This window comes from Chiloscyllium punctatum, chromosome 3 (genome assembly GCF_047496795.1).
Source record: "Chiloscyllium punctatum isolate Juve2018m chromosome 3, sChiPun1.3, whole genome shotgun sequence".
Lineage (NCBI taxonomy): Eukaryota > Metazoa > Chordata > Chondrichthyes > Orectolobiformes > Hemiscylliidae > Chiloscyllium > Chiloscyllium punctatum.
In genome coordinates, this window is record NC_092741.1 from 120,971,610 (window position 1) to 120,991,995 (window position 20,386).

The following is a 20,386-nucleotide window of genomic DNA, read 5'->3' on the forward strand; positions in this document are numbered from 1 at the left end:
ATGAGAGTGTGTTTCTAAAATATTTTGCTTTTACAGTACTTACATATTAATTTTATAGAAACCAGTTAAGAGTTAAAACTTTGATGATTAATTATTAGATTCTCAAAGTAACTACTAATTGGTATCAACTTTACATTGTAATGGTGCACATTTTGTCTGTGCTTTAGTTTTACAACCTTATGGTTTCTTCATTCCTGTTTCTAAACGTGATAGACAGTAATTACAGCAAAGTTACTAAATGATGGGTACCACATTTCTTTATTTTCTGATTGAAAAGTAAAATATTTCTTTTTTAAATTAATGCACAATTAATGCCAAACTTGAATGCTAATAACTTCAAAGCATTCCAATGCCATATTTTTGTTTTCAATATATCTGTTGCTAAATTGCATGCATTTTGTTAAATTCTTTGCAGATAATTGAATTTTTTTAAAAAACGTGCTAAGTTGTTACATGCATCATTTTCACAGATCTATTGGATTATTGGTGAACAGAATTGTTAGAATTGATATCTCCCTTGCTCATTGTGGTAATATTCTAATCCGTCAAAAGTGTGTGTTCTAACCCCAATCTAGAGTCTTAAGTGTAAAATATGCTGGGCTAATGGTTCAGTGGGGTGTGAGTGATGCACAGTCAGAGATGGTGTCTTTTAGATGAGATATTAAATTGAAGCTGCATTTCCCCCTCCAGAGATAAATGGAAATATCCCATCGCATCATCCAGTATCCTGTTCGATATTTGACCCTCAACTAACATCACTAAAACAAAATATCTGGTCAATATTGCATTGCAGTCTTCCATAATGTCAGCATGTGACTCAATATACCTCAACCATTTTGGTGACATTCATTCCAATGCCCTTTTCTGCTATCTTATAGCCTTCACCTGCCTTCCCCTTCTTCCAGAATCAACAATCACAGTCTGCATTAGGAACGGTGTTTGCAAAGTCCCATCCCACTACAGTATAGTGCAATATATTAATCAAACCAATATGTTATACTACTAACAAACTGTTCTCAAGGAGGGGTCTCTGGACCCAAAACGTTAACTCTGCTTTGTCTCCATAGATGCTGCAAGGCCCGCTGAGTTTTCTAGCAATTTCTGTTTTTGTTGTACAATGTACTGCTTCAACATCCACAGCCTTTTAGTTGGATTCTTGGTCTTGTATGTAGTTTAATCTTCATTTTCGTTGGTGATATCTGTGTTCAGCCCATGTGAGAAACTTTGGTAAAATTATGATTAAAGAAATATTTCCATCACCCCCATTTCTCTTCTCTTTCAATAATTTATCTTCCCTTACAAATTTAATAACCTTTGTACTACTGCTGATGGCTATTGTTGTGAAGTAATGAAAAGCAAAGATTAATTTTCATTTTGAAGTCATATCTTTAAATCATTTATGAAGTCTCTCCAGTTTATATATGGATACTCTTGCTGTGCATTGTAGTGTTTCTCATTAACTATGGTCACTGAAATAATATTGCTGGTTAAGAAATTTCTTCAATCTGTGGAAAGTAACTATTTAGTCTGTGGTTCTATTTATTAAACTTGTTAATGTTGCACTTTAATATCAAACCAAGGATTATAGGCTCTCATTGTTCAATAGCATATTTTGGGTCTGTTAACTCCATGCTGTCCTTAAACCAGAATGAGTGGGAGCTACGATATTTATGAGAAAATGGATTCAGGCTACAAAATGCTGGAAGTGCCAGTGCAATTTTCTTGGGTGATTCAGCAAACTGTTGTACATGACCAAAAAGAATTTTGTCCTACACCCTTCAGATTTTTCTCCTCCCCATGCTTTGGACAGATTTTTGAAATCCAAAAATTATGTTATCAAATCCTGAAATCCTCCATCAATACACTGGAGTAGAACATCTGTTTCATCCAAATGTTTAATGAGGTTTGTTTGTAAAGCCAGCATTTGTTCCCCATCCCCAGTTGTCCTTGAGACGGGAGTGTGGGTGGGCTTCTTGAATTGCTCTGGTCCATGTGGTGTTCCCAGGACCCTCCTTAAATATTGGCCCTCCCAGGGACTTGTGGGAATTCAGGATATTAAAGTTAATTAAATCCATACCCCTATTCACAAGGTCAGAAATGATTTGAAATGATAACCATTACTGTTAATATCATATTCAGTACACATAAGACTTGACACATGCTAAAGTCTGGATGGTAGTATCACACTGCAACAACATTACCATTACACCTTGGGTTGAAGAACAATTCCCTTGTCACTGCTCTCTGGTCGTGCCCCAGGTGCCGTCATATCACTTTAGTCAACACACGATACCTCTATTATTTCTGTGCTAAGGCAATCTCCTCTTGCATGTTCTTTATACAAAAAAGCTAATGGAAACTAATCCAACCCATTCACAGTCATTTCTTTTTTGTTTGAGTGGTAGAATTACAAAATATGTAATTGAATCATCTGGCTGCCCAAGCCAAGTGACACTGTCAATTTCCATGCTCCAACACTCAACAGTGCTTGATCAAAGCAAGAAAAATGAGATGGCTTTGGAATCTTGTATCCTCTGTGATTCACATTTAAGCACCTGATATTCTATGGAAGTGCTTATCTTTCAATTCCCATTTGTTTTCACATTGATGATATACAGATGACCATTTAGTTCCTTTTACACCTATCAGATCAAGCAAACAGGTGAGACATGAATGCACAAACGACAGTTTTTTCATCATGACATTTTCCAATTGTCTTTACTCTGCATTAACAATACAACTTCAGTATAAGCATCATATCACAACTAATGAAACTTTTAACTTATGAAGTAAGTTAGTTTATGTTAGTCAGAATGCAGTCAGCTCCACTGGCCTCCACAGTACACCCAACACATTTAATTCAAATTCTTTATCCTCATCTTTAAATTTTCCATGACTTTACCCACACTTTTCCTGAAATTTCTGAGTTCAAGGTACATTAATTCTTCTTGGAGATGACTAGTGTACAACTCCCTCCCATTTTCATGAAAGTTTTGATTCTATAAGATAGCATATTGGTCAGTGGTTAACACTGCTGCCCCATAACACCAGGGACCCAGGTTCAATTCCAGCCTCAGGTGACCGTCTCTGTGGAGTTTGCATGTTCTCCCTGTGTCTGTGTGGATTCCTGTCGGCTGCTCCGATTGTCTTCCACAGTACTAAGATGTGCAGGTTAGTTGGATTAACCATGCTAAATTGTTCCATAGTGCCCAGAGATGTGCAGGCAAAGTGGGTTAGCTATGGTAAATGTGGAGTTATCGGGATAGGGTGGGACACTCTTCAAAGGATTGGTGCAGATTTGATGGGCTGAATGGCCTTTTTCAGCACTGTAGGGATTTTGCAATTACATATTGTAGAACTTTGTAATTACATATTGTAGAACTATGAGGAAAGATGAATGGGATAGCTCTCTCTATGAGGTGATGTAGCCACTATAGGCAGAATGGTCCTCTTTGCTGTAAGACTGTATACAAAGGATTTTGTGTTTGGCTTCAGAACCCTGATGTCAGGACTAAATGCAGCCCCAACCTCATGCCTCTCAGTAGCAAGACTTATTCAGTAATCCTCCACAAAGCAGCCTCATAATTGGACAGATGGTCAGCAGCTCTAGTGCCTTGACATCCCCACCAGGAGAAGTGGGCATTGCTGAAGCAAATCAGAGACTGTGAGGGCACTGAAACACGGGAGCACCTTGAAGGGCTTGCAGCTCTCTCTAACAAGCATGAAGCGTCTGGCTCTGAGCTCTGCTGCAGGAGGAGATCACCTCCACTGAACTGGTGGCCACCTCACCATCTGAGAACCTCTTTGTTAATGGCAAAATGGTGATGTGACCACCAAATTACCCCAAACATCACTGGCCGACCATCACCATGAAGCGATCCGATTCCCATCCTACCCTGGGCAAGTACCGTAGTGGTAGGAATGCTTCCTGTTTTTTAACTGAGACTTTGATTATGTCTGAAAATCTTCTTCTTGATGAAGCATACATTTATTATATTCCTTTGTTGAAAGCCTTGCCACGTTTTTGGTACCGTAAAAGGTATTATGTAAATCCAAGGTGATGCAAATGAGTGTCGATATTCTTAAACTTCATTCTAACAAAGTTTTCATCTTCATGTTGGGTAGCACCTGCATATACATTTTCCCACTGATCTGTTGCATTTCAATCAACCTTTCCTACTAACTGATGCTCTACTCCAATACTGAATTCTGAGCTGACTCCTCTCCTACTTGACTTCAGTTAACAGCTTGGGTCAACACCTTTTGATGCTGCTTTTAAATCTGCTCACCCAGCATGAACTGCTGCTAAATCAACAGTGGGAATCTGGATTCTTCACAGAAAACTGATATTTCAATATTGCAATGCTGGAGGAAGAGCAGACACCAGCACATCTGCTGTCATTCCAGCAAATGAAGACAAGGTGATCAGCTGGTTTATTGAAGGTGATATAGCACCAAAAGAGCTGAAATCCAACCCCTGCCTCTATCCCACCCCCACCCTGCACCCACCTCACAGCTGTTTGTGGGATTTGTTTTTGCAAATCAAACATTTTGGTTTTCCATATTCCAACAGTGACCACATTGCAAAAGGCACTTAATTGGGTTTAAAATGAGTTAAAATCAACAAGGTAAACAAGCCCACTCCCACCCTCCTCTAGCTTATCTCTCCACCCTTCAGGCTCTCTGCCTTTATTCCTGATGAAGGGCTTTTGCCCGAAACGTCGATTTCGCTGCTCGTTGGATGCTGCCTGAACTGCTGTGCTCTTCCAGCACCACTAATCCAGTATTTAAAATGAGTTAGGCTATTCTGGAGGTGTTGTAAAGACATCAGTTCTTTTCTTTTTGGTTCAACACTGTTCTTTCTGCTCACGGCAGCAAATCTAACTGTTTTATACTGTTATCTGAAACTCAAGAAAATACCTGCCCCAAGTACAAGGTGGCAGAGTTTATTGCCTGTATCAACGCTAAAAAGGAGACTTCAGTCCTCTATTAGTTGGTAGCAGACAGGGTGGGAAAGAGAGGAAAGGCAACATTGAGGACAGGATTCTAGTCAATAGCTCCAAATTTCTCAATTAGTGTCTATGGTATTGATATATTTAAACTTGCACCTCCTATCTTACTATTCCCTCATGAACAGCATCCATTGTTCATTTCAGAAGTATACTCACCATTCTCGCAGGATAAATATTTACACTTGCGGGCTGACTTAACAAGCATAACTACAAATGATATACAAAACGTGTGAGAACACCAATATCTACAGTGGAATAAGAGGGCTAACTAAATCATCAGTGCAATTTCTGTCAAGATCTACCTATGCAACTCCTCAAACTGCACTTCAATTGGACAGTTCACAGCTGTCTCTCCTTCAGATAATATACATTTCAGTTTAGGAGCAACGCTGTATTAAATGCTCCCTCAAAACAACATTCAGTCTTTTGCATTGCACATAATTAGGAGGTAATCGATATTGCAACCCCTTGGTGTTGACAATTGGATTTCAGAGGTAGAATTTCAGCAGGTAATAGAAATTAAGGAGAGTATTACCTCACACCATCTGGCAGCTTTCTGTCAAAAGATGTACTGCGAGGGATAGCTGAGCGGACCTGCTGCAACATCTGCTGCGACGGAAGCCTGTCGGCCGCTCCTTGTATTGGGGAGCATCGGGAGAGTGGCTGCCCCGCTGGTGTGGCCACTCGGTGCCAAGTAGTGTTTCTTCTGAACGGGGTTTTGAATTCACAAGGAGTACCTTCATTGTCTACTTTGTATTCCACCATTGGTATCCTGTACAGCTCTGAGCAGCCTCTGCCCAAAAAGAACAGTTGGTTTATTAAATTGAGAGTACAATAAACTTAAGTGTAGAACCCAAACACTCACCCCATCAGACACAAGAACAAGAAATCACAGAAATAAATAATTAAATTTAAGATGCAGTCAACATTGTTGTTCAATAGGGGTAATCTTGGCTTTCAGGATAAAGGCAACATTTCTCTGTATTCCTACCAGATGCAGCTCACTCATCTGACTGCAATGCAGAGCTCAGTTCTGCTAGCAGATTTAATCTCTTGAGTAACGCACAGTAAAGGTATTTAGTGTAGTAGGTACGACATCACTCCTTAAAGTTTCTGCCAAGGCCATAATTGAAAATAACTCTTCACATACTAGACAGACTGTGGGGTTTAGCTCAGTTGGCCAGATTCTTGGTTTATGATGCAATGTGACACCAACAGCACAGTTCAATTCATGCAGCAGTTGAGGTTACCATGATGGTTCTGCCTTCTCCATCTTGCCCCTTGTCTGATGTGTGGTGACCCTTCGGTTAAACTTACCACCAGTTGTCTCTCTAATTAGAAAGCAGCCTCTTGGAACTATGGTGACTTTATCTTCATTGTTCTACAACAGATCTGAAGACTTTATGAGGAATCTATGAACAAGATTAGACCGAATTTATAACCTACATTTTTCAGACTCATGTTGAAACATCCACATTGTGGATGACGGTGGTGGGAGTGTGGATTGTGGAAGGGAATAAGAATGTTATATGTGACTCATGTTTGGCAGTAATTAAAGTTCGATTATACCACAGCTATTTTACAGTTACCATTTCAGGACATGCAAAGTAGTGAATGAATATTCTTCCCATCTATAAAACTGTATCCCCTCATATAACGTGAGGATTAGAATTGTACACCATATGTGACAAATTTAGACAGACTTGTTTCAGAAGCTTAGTTCCATTTTGCCAGCATGCCTTCTGCTGTTACATCAACAGGCCTTGAAATTATTCCTGGAGTTTGCAAACCACAGTCGGTTTATGAAAAAGCGAGGCAGTGGAGCAGAGATGGATATGAATATTCCTTTTCTCCAGTTCCACCTACGCTGGTAACAATAGATTTCATTTACAAACAATAAAAGATTACATTACCAAGTTGTGGATTGCCAAAGCCTAAAAGGTCTTTTTGCAAAAACCAAACTATTCAAATGTGTGTTATAAACAAACATGGAGCCTGGAAGGCAATTCACAAGTGGCAGCTGTGCAAAAGGAATGTGAACCCAACTGTTAGTGAAGAAGTGCCAATCTGTTTTATAAACACTGTTTCCATGAAAACCCTTGTCCATGGTGCAAAGTTATAACATAACTGAACACACTTTACATACAAGAAACCATAAATCCTTTTATCCAAATTGGAAACAAATAACCTCTTAGTATCTAACTTGACTGAATGATCCAGCACAGCTGGAGGTTATTCAATTCATCATCTAATGTCGGTCTTTGAACGAACAAATTATTTTCACATCCCTTCTTACTCCCACCACCTTCAAAATGACTATTTCTCTGGAAGAAATGGTTAGCAATAACACTGCTAACAGCAAGCTGAGAAATATTGAAAAATAAGCAGAACTTATTTTCCAGATGAATTTCTCATCACCCCACTCTGACCCCATCTGATCAGTCTGCAACTTTGTAGTGGGGTGAGCATGGCCGGGGGCGGCCCATCCACCCAAGTACTAGTCGAAGCCCTTATCAGGAAATTGATGATCACTGGAGGGCAATTTCCTACCCAGTTTCAACTGGCACAACGAGTTGAGGACAAGGGTTACTTTGGCAAGCTAAACTACTCAGGCTTCAGACATGGAGGAAGTGGTACATTTCTCAAAGGCTGTCTTGCAACATTGCAATTCTGCATCTCAAGACCTGCCATGTGAAAAAGTCTTCCCATAGTTTAGGTTTAAGGTGAAAGTTGGAGAAACAGGAATGACTTCAACAGCTCCACTGCATCAAGACCAGGAGAGTTCAATGGTTACAGGGAATTGCATAGAAATTCCATTGCACATAGGAATCTGGTTGGCCCAACCAGGTTGCTGGTGCATACCACTACGTGACCAAAACCAATCCTAATGTGTTCAACAATTCTCTTTCCTCAATCACATACCTAGGACTGCTTTTAATAACTGAAGCAGAGACCATGTCACCAATGACCCTTGTAGTGCACTCTGTACTATGATAATTTTCGATGTAAAAGCATTTATCCCGTTCTCTGCTCTAAATTCGATTTGCCAAAATTGAGATATGAACTCAGCCATTTTATCTAATGACCCTTCAATACTGGTAGCAATATGCTTCGGGCTATTCTGGCTTTCCCCTTTGCAACACTGAATAGCTTGACTTAATCACCATGTAATTTCCTAAGGTCTAAAACATTCCCACATTTTAAAATGAAAAAAGCAATTTCTAGATATTCTTAGCTAGTTTGACAATATCAATGGAAATGGAAACAGAGTTAGTGTTTCATCTTGGTGACCCTTAGGATTGCGGATTAGAGATTTCCTCATAACTGTTTCTTGTAAAGGTTCTGTTCCCAGCTTGTGTCTCAGTCATAGCAGTTCCGACAATGCAACCTTTGTATCAGGGCTTCCAATAGTCATCCTTTTTTCTGAACCAAGGCTTCCCCATGTCCATTCCTTTACCACACTTCTGCTCCAAATCCTTTCATTCCCCTACTTGAGCCATGGTGGGACTTCCCCTTGGCCACATTTTTCATCCTACCTGCCACTATATGCAATGGATCACGCTTTGCCAATTTCACTATCACCACACAGATGCTATCAGCAAACACATCTTCTCCATACAGCATTCAAAAGTAAAGTACACACATAGGCAGACCCAAACTAACCCATAACTAATGAATCACATGAAAGATTGGTGGCAGGTAAAAGTAAAGGAAAATCCTAAGCTATTTTACAAATACATTAAGGTTAAAGGTGTAGAGCTTATTGAAGGGTACAATACCAATTTGTACATAGGGCAAGACAACATAAGGTATGTTTCTAAATGAATACATTGTGTCATTGTTTACCAGTGAGAGAGACAATATGGTAAAGAAATCAGAGAAAAGGACCGTGACTCCCTTAATTAAATTAGCAAAGATAGAAAAGAGGTTGTGTGTGGTCTGGCAGGCTTAAGGTATTTATATTTCCAGGGCCTGATGAAATGTATCCCAGGCTGTGGAGTCAGGTAAGGAGCTAGAAAATTGGAGGACAATCAATGTGGTACTGCTTTTCAAGAAGGGAGCAGGGATAAACCAGTGCGATCAAGCAACACAGGTCATAAACTGGGCATTTTAGATTGACCCACATTGAGAGAAATTGAACCCTTAAAGAAAATTGGCCAAACAACAGCCATCAGCTACAGAGAACAGTGGAAACCAAGGTCAAAGAGGTCACAAAGGTTAAGGAGGATCCAGATACAGCTAGGCCAAGGGTTGTGTATTGGAGAAGTATTGATCAACCTTTCTGGCTGGTACTTTGGCTTCCAGCCTGTGGACATGCACTTTACACCTCCCAGGCATGGCAACAGTGGAGAATGTTGGTGTGACTTCACTGGATGCTTTGAACCCTACTCATGACATAATTGGCCAAATGCCACAGAACACTGAGGAAGGTATGGGGCAAGGGGATAAATACACACATAACAGGAAGCCACCGCCTCAGCGAAAATTCGCAGTGAGACTCATGGCAGAAGATTGTGGCAACTCAAGAAGACCTAGGAGAAGATCTGTCCTGTGTGAGAGACCCATCTTAGTGGGAGAGAGTCAGCTTTATATCACAGAGAAAGGAGATTCCAATGGTCCAGTTCAAACATGTGGATCATTGCGGGTAATACTCTTTCTCAGACAGTCAGAGGGTAACTATTGTGGGTATTTGGGAAATACTCACATTGTGTTTTTAATATGGAATATTTTGTTAATGAAAATGAGTTGAATTACAAACTGAATTCTGTATCTTTTGTCTGCCTCACCAACAAGAGCACTTGGGTCAAGTGGTTTTAATACATAATATGGTTTAAATGTCCAAAACGCAGACAATACTAGGAAACTACAGGCAAATTAGTCTAACCTTAGTGGTGGGGAAACTCTTGGAAGCAATTTTGAGGGATAGAATTAATCTGCATTTGAAGAGGCAGTGATTAATCAAGATAATCAGCATGGTTTTATTAAGGGAAGGTCATATTTGACCAACTTGTTTGAATTCTTCAAAGATGTGACCAGGCGTGCATAGTCTCCTTGGATTTCAGCAAGAATTTTGATAAAGTCCCACATGGGAGACCAATAGCAAACATAAGAGTCCATGGGACCCAAAACAATTTGGTTAATTGGATCAAGAAATAGCTGAATGGCAGGAAACAGAGGGGTGATGGTTAAGGACAGTTTCTGTGACTGGAACTGTGTCCAGTGTGGTTCCACAGGATTCAGCATTCGGGCCCTTTTTGTTTGTGGTATACATAAACAATTTAGACTTGAGTGCAGGAAAGTTGGTCAGTAATTTTGTAGATGATATGGAATTTGGTGGGGTGGTAAATAGTGAGGAGAATAATCTTAGATTTAGGAAGATATAGATGAACTGGTCAGATGGGCTGATCAGTGTCAAATGGAATTCAATCCAGGCAAGTATGAGATGATGCACTTGGGCAGGTAAAAACAAGGGAAGATATGATGAACAAAAGGATCCCCGGAAGCAAAAAGGATCAGTGAGACCTTGGTGCGCAGGTCCAACATTTGTTTAAGGTAACAGGACAGGCATATAAAATGGTTAAGATGGCAAATGTGGATACTTGTCTTTATTAGCTCAGGTGTAGAGTTTAAGAACAGAGAAGGTATGCTGGAACTGTATAAGCACTGGTTAGGTGACAGCTGGAGTACTGCTTGCACTTCTGAAATTTACAATATAGGAGGGATGTGATAGCACTGAGAGAGTTCAGAAGATTTACTAGGATGTTACCTGGACTGGAGAGTTTTAGTATGAGGAGAGATTGGATAGACTGGGGCTGATTTCCTTGGAGCAGAGCAGACTGAAGAGGACGTGACTGAGATGTACAAAATTATGAGGGGTGTAAGTAGGGTTGAAAGGAACAAACCTAGGCAGGAATTTAAAAAGGAAGTCCATGAGGGTAGTAATATCTGGTTACTCCCAGTGCTATGAGCTAGTGAGAGTAGGACTAGGAGGAAAGAGCAGATTAATGCATGGCTGAGGTGCTGGTGCAGGGGAGAAGGGTTCACATTTTTGGATCATTGGAATCATGGTTATCATAGGGGATTTTAATGTTCTGAACATAGATTGGGAATGCCATAGTGTTAATGATTTAGATAGAGATGAATGTGTCATGTGTGCACAAGAAAATTTTCTGATTCAATATGTGGATGTACCCACTACAGAAGGTGCAAAACTTGACCTACTCTTGGGAAATAAGGCAGGGCAAATGACTTAAGTGTAAGTGGAGGTGCATTTTGGGGCCAGTGACTATAATTTTATTAGTTTTAAAATAGTGATGGAAAAGGATAGATCAGATCTAAAAGTTAAAGTTCTAAATTGAAGGAAGGCCAATTTTGATGGTATTAGGCAAGAACTTTCAAAAGCTGATTGGAAGCAGATGTTTGCAGGTAAAGGGAGGGGAGGAAAATAGGAAGCCTCCAAAAATGAAATGAGAGTCCAGAGACAGTATGTTCCTGTTAGGGCAAAAGGTAAGGCTGGTAGGTGTACTGAATGCTGGATGACTAGAGAAATTGAGGTTTTGGTCAAGAAAAAGAAGGAAGCATATGTCAGGTATAGCAACAGAGATCTTAGAAGATTATAAAGGCAGTAGGAATATATGTAAGAGGGAAATCAGGAGGGCAAAAAGGGAATATGAGGTAACTTTGGCAAAAAGGATTTTATAAATACATTAAGGACAAAAGGGTATCTTGGGAGAGAGTACGGCCCCTCAAAGATCAGCAAGGCAGCCTATGTGTGAAACCACAGGAGACGGGGAGACACTAAATGAATATTCTGCATCAGTGTTTACTGTGGAGAAAGATATGGAAGCTCGAGAACTTGGGATAATAAATAGTGCCATCTTAATATATTACAGAGGAAGTGGTGCTGAATGTCTTAAAACACAAAGGTGGATAAGTCCCCAGGACCCGATCAGGTGTACCTTAGAACTCTGTGGGCAGCTAGGAAAGTAATTGTTGGGCCCCTTGCTGAGATATTTGGATCACAGATAGTCACAGGTGAGGTGCCAGAAGACTGGAGGTTGGCAAACATGGTGCCACTACTTAAGAAAGGTGATAAGGAAAAAACAGGGAACTATAGACTGGTCAGCCTAACATCAATGATGGGCAAAAGTGAGGACTGCAGATGCTGGAGGTTAGAGTCAAGAGTGTGGTGCTGGAAAAGCACAGCAGGTCGGGCAGCATCCGAGGAGCAGAAGAATCGATGTTTCGGGCAAAATGGTAACTGAGTGGTGAGCAAGTTATTGCAGTGAATCCTGAGGGACAGGATTTACATGTATTTGGAATGGCAAGGGCTGATTAGGGATAATCAACATGACTGTGCATGGGAAATCATGTCTCACTAACTTGATTGAGGGTTTTGAAGAAATACTGAAGAGGATTGATGAGGGCAGAGTGGTGGACATAACCTATACAGACTTCCGTAAGGTGTTCGTCAAGGTAAACTGGTTAGCAAGGTTAGATCACATGGAATACAAGGAGAACTCGCCATTTGGATACAGAACTGGCTAAAAGGTAGATGACAGAGGGTGGTGGTGGTGAAGGGTTGCTTTTCAGATTGGAGGCCTGTAACCAGTGGTGTGCTACAAGATTCAGTGCTTGGTCCACGACTTTTCATAATTATATATGATTTGGATGTGAAATTAGGAAGGACAGTTAGTAAGTTTGCAGATGACACCAAAATTGGAGGTGCAGTGGACATTGAAGAATGTTACCTCAGATTACAACAGGATCTTGATCAGATGGTCCAGTGGGCTGAGGAGTGGCTGATGGAGTTTAATTTAGATAAATATGAGGTGCTACCACTTTGGAAAGGCAAATCAGGGCAAGACCTAATTGTAAGGGCCTCGGGAATGTTGCTGAACAAAGAGCCCTTGGAGTGCAGGTTCATAGTTTCTTGAAAATAGAATAGCTAAGAGGGTACTTGGTATGTTTTCCTTTATTGGTCAGAGTATTGAGTTTAGGACTTGGGAGATCATATTGTGACTGTACAGGACATTGATTAGGCCACTTTTGGAATATTGTGTGCAATTCTGGTCTCCCTTACAAGGATGTTGCCCGTGTTGGAGGCTAAATAAGCTTTGGTGATGGAGAGGTGACCTTATAGAGGTTTATAAAATCATGAGGGGAATGGATAGAATAAATAAACAAGGTCCTTTCCATGGGGTGGGGCAGTCCAGAACTAGAGGGCATAGGTTTAGGGTGAGAGGGGAAAAATTTAAAAGGGACCACCTTTTCATGCAGAGGGTGTGTACATTGTATGAGTTGCCAGATGAAGTGATGGAGGCTGATAAATTACAACACTTAAAAGTATATGAAAAGGAAGGGTTTAGAGGGATGAGGACCAAGTACTGGCAAATGGGACTAGATTAATTTAGGATATTTGGTTGGCATGGACAAGTTGGACTGAAGGGTCTGTTTCCGTTCTATACATCTCTATGATTCCAAGTATTTAGATGTACACTTGTGATGTCAAGGCATAAAAAGCTATGGGCCGAGAGCCTAAAAATGAGGTGAGAATAGTTAGGTAGTGGCTTTTCACTGCTGCAAACTCAGTGGGCCAAAGGGACATTTTCTGTGCTGTAGATTTCTTTGACAGCTAAGCTTTGCAGTATGCCACATCCAGTAGCGAATGGTGGAGGTCAATTGAACAACTCACTAGAGGAGGAAACCCTACAAATATCCCATCATCAATGACAGGTCAGCCCAGCAGATCAGTGGAAAAGACAATGATGAAGACCTGTCAATCAACTTCAGCCCAAAGTGCTGAGTTCATAATGCATCTGGGCTTCCTCTTGAAAGACCAACATTTCAGATTCCAGCATTCAGTCAATTCAATTCTAAGTGACACGCTAAGTGACATCAAGAAACAACGAAAGGTACTGGACACTGCAAAAGCTATGGATCCTGACAATATTCCTTAACGGGTACTTGCGATGAAGATTCATGATACATTGTTATTAACATTGTTACTTCGCAGTTTGGACTCTAAAATGGACAGAATGATGTTTGGTTTCCACCTTAATTTGCATTACTATATTGTGTAAGATTAAAAAGGAGATCCAAGATGGTAGTGACCCTGCAAGTCTGAGTCTGTAGTGCTCTGCCCAAGACTCAGGCAAAGTGGGCTGCTCGCCTCCACCACACCTGCCAAACAATTCAAAATAACTTTTATTCAATACAGTTAGTCATTCTGCATCAAACTTGAGTAGTTTGGTGCTTTGTTAAAATGACTAAGGGAAAGAATGCCCGCAGCTGGCAGGAACCCCTTCCCCACCCTCCCCAGCTGCAGCACAGGCGTCCGCAGCTGCCCTGGGGACTTACCTATGGTGGCGAGCCTTGTTGCAGTAATTACGACTGAGATATTGAAAAAAAATCAAACATCGAGTTGGAGAGGTAGAGCTAAAGGCTGCGACTTCTGAGGCTGCTGCAGAATCGGCCATGGGTCGGATCGGGACTCTTAAACAGCGAGTCCCGGCCTTAAAAGATCACATCGATGACCTTGAGAAGCGGGGTCATCGAAAAAATATGCGTTTGCTGGGTCTTCCTGGACAGGAAGAGGAAGGCCAGCTTGCAGTGTTTTTGGAGCAGTGGCTCCCTCAGATGTTGAATCTGGAGGCTGGGTCAGGCCAGATGCGGGTAGAATGGGCCCACCAGGTTGCAATATGCAGGCCTGGGTCAGACCAGCGCCCCTGCCTGGTCCTGTTCCGGCTTCAGTGTTACAGGGAGAAGCAAATGCTCCTGGAAGCCTCCAGAACTCTCGGGAAAGATCCTCAGGTCATGGCAGACAAGGGATCTAGGATTATGCTGTTTCAGGATTTTCCCCCAGCCTTGGTCTGCAAGAGGAGGGCGTTTGATGAAATGAAGAAGCGTCTAAGGGATTTAAACATCCAGTACTTCCTGCGCTACCCAGCAACGCTGCATTTTAAGCACGAAGGATCAGTCTATAACTTCGGATCGCTGGAGAAGGCCAAGGAATTTTGGACTCTCTTAAATAGATTGTAAGAATTAATCCGTGTGATTAATGAAGGTGTTCTGCACCCCCCCCCACCCACCCTTCCCCAGTTTACTCTTTTTTTTCCCCTTATTTCCTTTATTGTTTAAAATAATCTCCGGGGGTAGGGAAGGGGGCTTATTTGTTCCCCACTATGTGATTTTCTTTTTTTAAATATAGGCTGGGTGGTTTAGTTGATTCAGGTGATTCAGGGGGGGGCGTTTGCCTTGTCCTACCTTATTTCTTTCTTTTAGAGCGGGGTTGTTTCCCCTTTTTATTTTGTGTTGTTATACTTAATTACCTGCTGAGACTGTAACTTTATAGTTTTATATGTTTATATGTGGTATTAACATTACTAAATGTATCTAGATGTTGGTGTGGGTGGGGGTAGGGTACTCACCGGTAACGAGCTTTATAGTACAATTGAAGTTTTCTATTTTATTATGGGGTGCCTGGGTTGAGGGTGGGGCACTGGTTGGGAGAGGATATGATGGGTTTTCAGATAGGAAGTGATGTCCCCTGGAAGCAAGGGGGAAAATCTCCTTTTAAACATTTTTTTAAAATTTAGAAATAGTTTTTTTACTATGTTGGCGTAAGTGTATTAAAGAATCTCTATTTTTGTGAATTTCCTATGGTCTACGCTCAGAGTGTTTTGGATGGGGTTCTTCCTCCCGGGGGGTCTCAGACTTGCCTGGATGATTATGGTTAGTCATTCGATTAAGTGGTGCACCTGGAATGTCAAGGGGAGTAATTACCCAATCAAAAGGAAGAAAATACTATCAAACCTCAAAAAAGAAAGGGTTGATATAGCTCTTTTACAGGAGACACATTTACTGGATAAAGAACACTTGAAATTACAACAGGGTGGATTTGATCAGTGCTTCTTTTAATCTTTCAGTTCAAAAAGTAGGGGAGTAGTCATTCTCATTCAGAAGAATCTCCCTTTCAAAATCTTACGTCAGATAAAAGATGAATCTGGACGGTACATACTGATTAAAGCCCTTATAAATGGAGAAGAATATGGATTTTGAATCTTTATTGTCCCCGGCGCATCCTTTCAAATTTATAATGGAAGCTTTCTCCAAACTGATGGCTCTCGGAGCTCATCATACAATTATAGGGGGAGATTTTAATTGCATTATGGACCCAGAGATAGACAGAATACCCAAGAATACTGTGGCTATATCCCCCAGATCCAGGCAATTGGCAGATTTGTGGAGATGCCTCCACCTGCAAGGCAGAGATTTCTCTTTTTATTCTAATTTACATAAGTGTCACACTAGAATTGATATGCTTTTTGCCCCATCGACCTTTTTGAATTCTGGAAATCAAGTGTACATGGAAATCAAGACTAGGAACATTGGCGTATGGATTCTTTCTTAATGAAGGATAGTAAATTCATAAAATATTTCTCTCAAGAATTCAAAACTTTTTTGGAAATTAATTCAGTACGGCGAGTAACCAATCAATGATGTGGGAGACCATGAAGGCTTATGCGCGAGGTCTGATCATTTCATACTCGGCGACCCAAAAAAAAACTAAAGGGAGAACAACAGCGTCCTCTCAAGGCTCGCTTAAAGGCAGCTGAAATAGTGTACGTTGATAGGCCCTCTGTTGCTAAACTATAAAGGATTACGGCCCTTAGGACAGCCCTGAATACTGCGCTTACCCAAACGGCAAAGAGGGAAATACTATTTGCAAAGCAAAGATTATATCAACTTGGCAAGAAGCCTGGTAGATACCTAGTGTTTCTCACAAGGGAAAAAAAGGCCCCTCAAGCTATCACGTCCATCAGGGAAAGTGCTGGTACTCTGACTCACGATTTTAAAAGGATCAACAAAATCTTCAGGAAGCTTTACTCTGATTTATATAAATCACAGGATTGTGAAGATACAGCCAGGAAGATGGAATCCTTTTTTAAAAGCCTGGCATTTCTGGACTTAAACCCAGAACAGGTGTCGGTCCTGAATGCTCCCCTAACAACCCAGGAAATACTTGACACAGTCAGGCAGCTTCAGAGCAGTAAAGCACCTGGTCCAGATGGACTTCAGGTTGAATTCTATAAAGAGTTTACAGGAGTATTAGCGGGTCCACGTATGGACATGTATAACTACTCATATCGTCAGGGCTGCCTCCCGCCTTCGTTGAGAGAAGCGAATATCTCTCTCATTCTCAAAAAAGGAACAGACCCAGAAGATTGTGCATCATACAGACCAATATCTTTGCTAAATGTAGATTTTAAAATTCTTTCTAAAACATTAGCATTGAGGCTGGAGAGGGTATTGCCATACATCATAAAAGAGGACCAGACGGAGTTTATCAAGGGCCGTAGATCATCTAATAATATTAGAAGGCTTTTGAATGTGATTCAAGCCTGTCATCAGGAAAGAATACCAGGAATAGTGGTCTTGTTGGATGTGGAGAAGGCATTTGACAGGGTTGAATGGTCATACCTGTTCTATACACTGGAAAAGTTTGGTGTTGGAAAGGTATTTGCTAAATGGGTCTCAACATTGTATAATGACCCCAAAGCAGTCGTGATCACCAATGGCTGAGGCTCGGATAGCTTCAGGTGTAGGTAGGGACTGCCGTCAGGGATGTCCTCTCTCACTGTTACTACTTATGCTAATAATTGAGCCACTAACAGAAGATATATGGGCTGACTCTAATATAACATATTTGGTCTAACATATGAGAAATGGCTGAGGATCCTGGGATTGTATTCATTGGAGTTTAGAAGATTAAGGGGAGACTTAATAGAGACGTACAAGATAATACATGGCTTGGAAAGGGTGGATGCTAGGAAATTGTTTCCGTTAGGTGAGGAGACTAGGACCCATGGACACAGCCTTAAAATTAGAGGGGGTCAATTCAGAACAGAAATGCGGAGACATTTCTTCAGCTAGAGAGTGGTGGGCCTGTGGAATTCATTGCCACAGAGTGCAGTGGAGGCTGGGACGCTAAATGTCTTCAAGGCAGAGATTGATAGATTCTTGTTGTCTCGAGGAATTAAGGGCTACGGGGAGAATGCGGGTAAGTGGAGTTGAAATGCCCATCAACCATGATTGAATGGTGGAGTGGACTCGATGGGCCGAATGGCCTTACTTCCACTCCTATGTCTTATGGTCTTATAACAGCCCTGAGGGTTGGCACGGGTAAACATAAAATTACCCTTTATGCAGATGATGTTCTCCTTTTTCTTCGTAATCCTTTGATGTCTGTGCCCGTCTGATCCAAATTATTAATTTATTTAGTGAATTCTCAGGTTACAAAATTAATTTCTTAAAATTGGAGGCCATGCCGATGGGTGGTCTCGCTAGTATGTCCCACTAATTGGACGGATCTCACTTTCCCTTTCGGTCTCTGGAGGGTTTTTTATATTTAGGTATTTTTATTACCCCAGTATTTGGCCAGCTATACAACGTCAATTTTGTGCATCTACTGGAAAGAATAAGGCAGGACCTTCAACGTTGGAGGGAATCTTCCAATTTCTTGGCTGGGTAGAATAGCTCTAATTAAAATGCATGTCCTGCCCTGTCTCTTATAGCCTATGAGAATGCTCCCGGTGATGCAGCCGAGGCTGGTACTGCGCAAATTATACGGTTGGTTTGGTTCTTTCATCTGGAATCATAGACGGCCCCTTATTAAGTTAAAGAAGGTACAACTTCCACAAGCAAGGGGAAGGCTGGATTTTCCAGACTTTAGGAAGTATCAACTGCGTTCCCTATTAAGCTACATAACCGATTGGGTCTCTCTGACCTGCAATCAATCTGCCTGGACATCAATGCTTCTCAAATAAAGTGCCCTCTTATTAACCTCTTATTTTTAGATAAGATGAAAGTCATTATGGACCATTGTAAAAACCCTATAGTATTAAACACAATGAAAGCCTGGAAGATAATGTGGCAAAACGAGGGTAATTCACATATAACCTCCAGTTATACTCCTCTAGTGGGGGCACGAGGTTTTCAACCGGGACTCTCAGACGTGACATTTAAATCCTGGAGGTCCAGGGGTATCTCCTGTTTAGGGGATCTGTTTGATGAGAGGGTCTTGATGTCTTTTGAACAGCTGCACCAGAAATTTGGACTACCTAATGGAGACTTCTTTCAATACTTCCAAATTTGAGATTACATACAGAAGAAGACTATGTTATTAGACAGCCTTTATAAATCAGATAGAAAACGTAGAGTGCTGTGGCCAGTGGGTTTACCCTTGGTCAGTACTCTCTATCATTTATTACATAGTGAAGTGTCGCAAGACATGGAACGTTTGCTTAGAACATGGGATCAGGAATTGGGATTGGAAATATCTACAGAAATGTGGGACAACATCTGGGATAATGCCAGAAAAATCTCCATCTGTAATAGAACCCAGGCCATTCAGTTAAAGATACTCCAAAGGACTCATATAGCACCAGAACGATTGGCAAAATTTAGGGCAGGAACATCTCTAATGTCTTCCAAATGTAAAATAGAGGTGGGCACTTTCACACACTGCTTATGGACATGTCATAAGATCCGCAAATACTGGGTCAGAGTAGCAAATGCTTTGACAGAAATCTTGGGAGCGGAAATTAGATTAGATCCAGTATCTCTTCTCCTGGGCTTTTCGAGCTTGCCTTCCCTGGATGTGCACAGGAGGAAATTAGTTTCCATTCTCTCCTTTTGTGCAAAGAAAAATATCTTAGTAAACTCGGTAGCTGAGGGCCCTCCAGGACTTTCAAATTGGTATAGGTTAGTCATGGAATGTATTCCCCTTGACTTCCTTCCAAATATGGTGCATCAAAAAACTGAATTATTCTATAAAATATGGCAGCCCTCCCTGAATTATATAGATACAGATATTACAGCCATTTTGTCAAGGGCTTTCATCTAGTTGTGGTAGTGGTTCTGGCTGGTCCGGGGGCCCTTGGGGGGAGGAATTCCGTATGAACACGGGTTTTATTTTGACTTGATGTTAATTCATTCTGAGCACGTACTTCACTATTTAATTATTATGTTATCCTTTTTTTCTCGAGTAATGTAAGATATTTTATGATATGCTCTGGTTAGTTATAGGTTAGATTAGTAGTTAGTTGAGTTTTGTTTTTTCTTTTCCCTCGATCTCTTCTTTTTGTTTGATAGGTTTTGGTTATTATTTATTTAATATTTAATTGTATATTAATGTTTCTTATTTTTGTAAGTTTGTAAAAACGTTAAATTTTCAATAAAAATATCTATTAAAAAAAAGGTAGGACATAATTTTACTTTAATTTTTTAGGTTCTGATAGGGGTGCTGGATAATCTGAAGTTTAGTTTACATGAACCTAAATTGGGTCTTTAAAACCCTCGAGGTGAACATG

The 20,386-nt window shown here is 40.8% G+C and overlaps 1 protein-coding gene across 10 annotated transcripts in view; it reads right to left on the minus strand.

Annotated features, from left to right (window-relative positions):
- Positions 1-20,386, minus strand: part of sipa1l2 (signal induced proliferation associated 1 like 2) — a 682,609-nt gene that overhangs the window by 172,188 nt on the left and 490,035 nt on the right. For all 10 annotated transcript variants that reach the window (XM_072559738.1, XM_072559717.1, XM_072559727.1 and 7 more), the window contains one exon: positions 5,548-5,805. In XM_072559738.1, coding sequence (XP_072415839.1) covers positions 5,548-5,805 — 258 coding nt within the window. The remainder of the gene's footprint in view (positions 1-5,547; positions 5,806-20,386) is intronic.